Below are 7,278 nucleotides of genomic sequence, written 5' to 3' on the forward strand. Positions count from 1 at the left end.
CCAAAAGGGGTCATGAAAAGTTGGGTACATCTGAAATGATTGTACAACAACAGCATAAATGTTATGATGAATCTCTGTGTGAAATGTGTGTTGAATCAGACTGAGTGACCCCATTGTTTCCAGACTTGCTTGTCTTTGGGTAGGTGCCCAAAGACCTAGGGAGAAGGGGCATGTACTTTGATCCCATCCTCTTGTCCTTGATAGTACCTGCTAGGGCAAGGAGACACATGTGCCTTCATCCCATCTCCTTACCCCTAATTTCCCTAATAGAGGCAGTAAGGGAGAAGCTGAGAGATGCTAGCCCATTCCCTTTTAGAAATTTGCACCTATTTGGATTATCTTTCCCTTTTTACAAAGTTCATCAACAAAAATACCATGTGGTTTGAATTTGATGGCTCTCAATGCCATATTGCCATGAGATGCTTAATAAACTCCTTTAATTTAATTTACCTAAGTTTGCTCCACTATTGAGGTCAGGCCCCTAAACAAAATTTTCTTTCAATAATTGAATGGTTAATTATTATAGTGCCGGTCCTGAACTTGAGAATTGGTCTTAAGATTGGAGAAATGCAGTATCAATTGAAGGACCTTAAGATATGATAATACCTTACTCATAAAACAGACTGTGTTACGTCTTTGATGAACATCTGAGAGCTGGCATGTTAAGAGCTAGAGATTGGTAGCTCACCCAGAGAAGCCAAAGGTCAAGCAAAACAGATCACTCAGCTACATCTGACTTCTGGAGTGACCTTTTCCCATTTTAGATCTACTGTCAACATACTCTAGTCCCAGAAAGACAGGGGAGAAACAGGCTGTATTTAATCTAGTTACCACTCATAGATAATCAAGAAATGAATTTCTGTTTTGTGCCCCATAGCAACCTTTTGATTAATAGATGAAGAATCTATTTTGAGTAATTATTGCATTGTCAAAGAATTAGAGGAAAAATGTTTTAAATTTGCTTTTTAAAAATAGGAAAAGTTTTTATTCCCATCTCTGCAGTTTTCTATTATACATTGTATATGAAGGTGATATTTTTATATTTGTTTCCAATTTTAGTTGAGGTAGCCAAAAACTTTACCAGTCATAGTTAACTTCATTTAATATCATTTGGTATTCTGTTTGCTCCATTTGGTGATATTAATATTTGTCATCAGCATGCTATTAATGTTTTCTGTCCATATGCTATGCAATTAAGAATATTATTGGCATAACTATGTTTCGTGGCTTAATAAACACATCATTAACCTTGACCTGATTGAGCAGATTCTGTTCCTGACAGGGCAAGTGCTTTTGTAGAGAGAAATTGCACAGACACTGGAATGTTTTAAGTTCTCAATCCTATTTTGAATCTAATTTGCTTGGACAGGTCGGCCTCTCTCCCTATCTTGCTAAATAAAAATAGCAGTTACCAATCTCTGGAAGTCTTATGTGGATCCCAGGGCCGAAGCATCTTGTGCTTAATACTTTTGGTCTCATTTCAAGCAGTTATTCCAATTTACAAATCTTTTGTACTTGATTTGGTCAAAACAAAATCAACTGTTCCTTTCCTTTCACTCTTTCACACATCTAACTAGCACAGAAGCAATTTGTTTACAAATAGATTCTTTGAGAAGTTATTGTGACATCATTGGCTGGGTGATCAAAGGAATTTGTATTGAGGGAGCCCACCTCTGAAGAAAATGTCACAGCTTCTCTGTTTCCTTTGAGATCTTTTTTAGTTTTTCAGATTTGAATATTATTATGTCAAGTCTCCCAAGGGCTGCTAAAAATCAAATCAATTACTGAAAAGCTTTTCTACAAGAAAATTGGTAGCTTCTAATAAAAGAATGGCCACAGTTCTTTTCCTGAGCACAAACACTGAATTGTAGAAATTACATCTTTCCAAATTTCAAGAAGCACTGCTTTTTTGTTCATTAATTTGCCAGTTGCACTCCATCTTTATTAACTGATTCTGCTTTTCTAGGATGCTGGCTAAAGATGAGCTGATGGCCATTCTTCAGAAATGTGTAGAAGTTTTTAAATCCTCTCCTGGAAAACAACTTGGCAGCACCGCAGAGAAATTGAAGGAGTTCTTGGCCCAGTTTCAGAGTCTTGAAGGTGAGTGTGTACTAACTGTGTCAGTATGGTAGTTAACCATGCCATGGGAGTCTCTCTGAAATGACATATCCTGATGTACTGAGCGAGGGCTTATGAGGAAGAAAATCACTGGTCCAAAATCATATCATAGCCCTGAGCCTCCAAAGCTTATTTCTTGCAGACAATGAGCATGCCAAATGTTTTTTCTCCAAACTTAACTTAAATAATGATTAACATAAAATACTATTCTAACTGGACAGTTTCTACATTTCATTCAGAAGAATCAGTCTCATTTTTTTTAAAACAAAATTATTTTTAGTTTTTCTTCAGCATTTTGCTCATTTCTTTATGGATTTAAAAAACACTATAAATTAATTGTGAAATTAAAAATTTGATAGCTATGAATTGCTTTCAGGATAGTAAGGCTCACTGCATAGCTGATTGCATGAGGCTTGCTCCAAACAGATTTACAGAAAATTGTAACTTTGATATTAGAAATGATCTAAGGCACTCTAGAAAGCTCTACAATGATAGCATAAAAACACCTTAGCTTAAAGGTGAAGGAATAGCAGGATAACCTGATTTACTTTTTGTTGAATGCTCCATGCGAATAACATAGGTAGAAGACAGCATACCATACTTTTAAGGACATTTATGTCTTAGGCAAAAATGAACCCACAGAGATGTTTAACTTTTCATGTACTCTTCTTCCATACTCTATCTCTGACTTCAGAGGGATAGTGGTTCCTGTTTTTTTTTGAGGAAGCAGTAAATTTCCACTCCTCATTCTGTATACAGAAATATTTTATGAGAATGACAACTTGATATTAGTCAAGTAGGGAAGTCATTCCAAGCATTGGAAAGAATCAGGAACTAGGTTAAAAATGTATCATATTAAACATTAGTTTTCTAACTTTAAATTTTGGATAATTGTGTTTGGGGTATTTTTAGATTCTAAGCTCTGATTTCAGGGGTCCTATCTTTTTACTCAAACCTGTATATTTCTTTTCCTAGCTGTAGTACATATCGAATGGATGATGAAAGGAAAGAGGTTTAAATGACAGGAGCAAAGGAAGTGGTTAGAGTCAAAGAATATCCAAATGTACAAAAATGTTTATAATAGGAGTCACTGAAGCATATCTCTTTCGTCTACTGGAACGTCTTACATTTAAATTCCCATCAAATACCATAAAGTATAAAATTGTCAGCCCAATCCTGAATCTGAATAGATAATTATTTTTTAAATGAAATTATTATAATACCTTTAAGATCAGCTGATGCCAGAAAGGCAATGAAAAGTCATGCTACATGGTAGCACTCAAGGAATGTTATTTTTAGAGATTATATGGCATAAAGCAGATTGAAATATCTTAGAAATTGAAGAAATTATTAGATTATGTACTTGAAAAGGATGGGATTAAGGGAAGTGAAGTGAAATATTTTAAAGGGTAAAAATGTTAGGTTTACTCATTTTGTTATGTTTCCAAAATCTTTTTCTACCATATAATCTGGGTTTAAAATTATGATAGTTAAAATTGTTCAGGAACTCATTTTAGATATTAATATGTTAAAATGGAAATATAACACATTTATTTTGAAAGAGAAGAAATACTGATTTGCATGGTTCTCTTCTATTCCTAAATCTACCACATTGCAACTGAGATTTAAAATTATAGTTGGGGTTTAAAATGGAGTAGAATCTCATGAATTTATTGACTTATTTATTGATTGATTGATTCATTTTTTTTTTAAAAAAAAAACCTTACCTTTTGTCTTATAATCAGTACTAGATATCAATTCCAAGGCAAGAGTGCTGGGCAGTTGAGGTTAGGTGACTTTGCCCAGGGTCACACAACTAGGAAATATCTGAGGATGCTTGGATTGTAATTTTTAACCAGAAAATACTAATAACTGAATTCATTGTTGCAAAACACTGCTGCCTACCTCCTCCTAATCTATTGAATTAAGCCAAACAATCCATGTGAGTGGATTTAATGTTATTAAAACTAAACAGGTATTAAGACTAAAAATGGAAAAAAGATTTTGAAACCATCTTATGCCATAACTCCCTCTGGACTCTGTGCTTTCAGTAAGGGTGCAAGGCCTTCCTCTGGTTTTTAAACTACATAATGTTTTGAATACTTTCCTCTTTATATCCTGAGCCGCCTTCTAGCCAGATCAATTAGATGTAGGTAAATCTAAGCCAGCTTCACCAAATTTCTGTAATTAGAGCATACAAAAAGGCAAGGGATCAGCTGTTATAATTGAATATGAATTTCTTCATAGAGAATAAGTTTGTAGCCATGACTTGGGGCTTTTTTCCAGATAAATACATGAGAGTGTGGGTACTTCTTTTTATATAAATTTTGGGAATTGAAATTTTTGTAGCATAAATTTATGTAATAATATGCTTATTGACTTTCAGCTTTAGTAAAAAATCAGACATCTCTTGGAACTCTGGCCCCATGGCAAATGAAAAAATACTATGACCTTTGGTTTCCCTTGATTTAGCAGGACTCTATCTTTTTTATTTAATTCAGCTTCTCCTTTAAGTGCTGAATGTTGGTTTTTTCTAGAGACAGAATCCATTGAGGAAGAGAATGGGTCAGGATCACAACAGAAAGGACTCCAGAAGACAGACCTCTATCATCTTCAGAAGGTTGGCCCAGTTTCTTATCTGCCAGCTAGCTATTTCCTGTGACTTAACCTTTTTCAGTTAGTTGAGTGTTCTAGATTTGTTCTGCATGGCTGTTTTCTGGTTTTGTTTTAAAACCACAAGTTGAACAAAGTAACTGACTTTGTAGTTGATTTGTAAACTGAACATCTATCTTGCCTGCCCCACTGTAGTACCTTAAGTGGGAATGTGAGCATTCTCTGGGAACTGTTAGCCAGCATAGGTGGAAATGTTCTCTGGGGAAAATGCAGTCATAAGGAATATTGCACTGACAAACAACAGGGAAAGCATATGCTAGTTCATTCACTGTGATCAGAGAGCTTTGCTAATTCCTACCTAAGTAATCTAAGGTGCTTTTCTTTGTTTTATTTTTTGCATATGTTCCACATATATAAGTATTCATTTTTCAAACAATTTGGAAAGAAAAGTTCACATGATTGGCATTAATAAAAATGATAGCATTGCTGTCATGTAATTGTGAAATCAAATAAACATTTTTATCTTTGTACCATGATGCCACATTACAATAACTGGACACCAAAACTTGGTCTGTGTAGAATGGTTCATAGGTAATTTACTGATGTAGTTTTGAGGAAGGTTGAAAAATGTCCATACTGTAAGTAAAAAATACTTGTGAATACATACCATTAGTACCTAAATTGAACTTCCAATTTGCTTCCATTCCTGAAAGTTTAATAGAGTCCCTTTATGAAAGAGAGCATTCTGATATGAAAGCTTCTACCATGATCTTTGGAACAAGAACCCTTGCATTCTAAGGATCTTTTTCTGACCCTCCTACCCTGAGAAAATGATGAGGGATAAGAGGCAGATTTGCCTATTACTATGTAAACAATATTACTCTCCTTTGTATGGAGATTTCCTAGAAGAAGTTATTGGAAAGTGTATCCTTTCATTTATAGTCCTTGTTGGAAATGAAGGAATTAAGAAGTTCAAATAAGAAGCAAACCAAATTTGAAGTACAACGGGACAAAGTTGTGGACATGATCGACAACCTAGTGAGGTAAGCCTATTATTGTGCTACAGAGACAAATATTAGACCCTAGTCTGTTGAATCTAGGGAACTTTTTATGACATAATGCATTTATACTTTCAGGATCACCTAGTCCAGTTTAATTTGTAATTTGAGTTTGTTTTCAGTTTTCAATATATCTCATCAAGTAGCATTCCTAATAATTGCTTCCCAAGGTCACTAGTTTAAATTTGATCCAGCACCATGACGCTTTTGAAGGAGAAAAGAAAGTCTTCATATACTTTCTAGTAATAAAGCGTCTGCATTCTAGAAACTACTGTTATTGCAATGGCTGTATTGGAAATGGGTTTAGATATTTAAATTGTCTTGGGCAGGGCAAAGAAATGGAGCAGCCTGGGGGCCGGGTTAAGATGGCGGCAGAGTAAGAAGCAGCTCTTAACCTCTCCTGACCAAAACACACAAAACTCCTCAAGGGGACATAAAAATAAGTCCAGACGAACGGAGGAACCCCACAACAGGGTGCAGCGTGGAAGGTACATGGAATCGAGGCATTTCCATGCTATAAAGGGGTGAAACAGCTCTCACTAAATCACGGGCTAAGCAACCACACCACCCCCACCCCCTCCACACACACCACCTATAACGCTGAAGCCAGCTAAAAAGAAATAGAGCAAGTTTGGGGCACCCATTGAGTCATTGGCAGCTCCGGGGCCTGTTCCTGAGAGCAGCAAGATTTAGGACCCCAATAAGCCAAAAAATGCACGCGAAATCTGAGCGCGGGAGCAGAGAGTGGACGCAGGGCGCAGAGCGTGGGCTGAGAGCGCAGGCACTGCGGAGGCGTGGGTGGAGGCAGACACAGCCAGGAACTAAAGCCTGAGTGGGGAACCAGCGTGGACGGGTATACGACTGTGGAAGCAGCGCCCTGAGACTTGTAAAGGAACCTCCTGCAGAGGATCAAGCAAGGGGGTCCACCAGGGGGCTTGACCTTGGAAAAAACCAGAACTCAGACCTCAGGAGCCAATAGACCGTGGACAGACACTGAGCGCGAGGATAAACCTGAGAAGCTGCTGGGCTAATGATGGCTACCCAGTCTCAGGAAGCTCAGAAGAGAAAGAATAACAACAAGAAAAAGAAGTCTTTAACACTCGACAACTTTTACACAGAGAAAATCCAGACAACCGAGCAAACAGAGGAGGAAAACAAACAAGCATCCGGACCCTCCTCAAATAAGGAAAACTCCTCACAAACTATGGAAGAGTTCAAAACTGAGATTCTGAGGAAGATGGAAGAGATCTGGCAAGAAAATAACAGTTTAAAAGGTAAAATCTTGCAATTGGAAAGCGAGGCTCAGAAATCAAATGAACTGATAAGCAAATTGAACAAGATTGAAAAAGAAAACCAAAAGATCATAGCTGAAAACCAGTCTCTAAAGGCTAGAATTGAGCAGTTAGAAGCTAATGATCTCTCAAGACAACAAGAACAAATAAAACAAAGTCAAAAGACTGAAAAAATAGAAGGAAACATGAAATATCTC

General features: G+C 36.6%; 1 protein-coding gene across 1 annotated transcript in view; it reads left to right on the forward strand.

Moving 5' to 3' along the window:
* The window catches only part of ORC3 (origin recognition complex subunit 3), a 128,085-nt gene that overhangs the window by 99,640 nt on the left and 21,167 nt on the right, over window positions 1–7,278 (forward strand). The window contains exons 14-16 of the mRNA XM_044676370.1: window positions 1,967–2,100; window positions 4,662–4,738; window positions 5,674–5,774. Coding sequence (XP_044532305.1) covers window positions 1,967–2,100; window positions 4,662–4,738; window positions 5,674–5,774 — 312 coding nt within the window. The remainder of the gene's footprint in view (window positions 1–1,966; window positions 2,101–4,661; window positions 4,739–5,673; window positions 5,775–7,278) is intronic.

The sequence above is a fragment of the Gracilinanus agilis genome, chromosome 4 (genome assembly GCF_016433145.1).
Source record: "Gracilinanus agilis isolate LMUSP501 chromosome 4, AgileGrace, whole genome shotgun sequence".
Classification (NCBI taxonomy): domain Eukaryota; kingdom Metazoa; phylum Chordata; class Mammalia; order Didelphimorphia; family Didelphidae; genus Gracilinanus; species Gracilinanus agilis.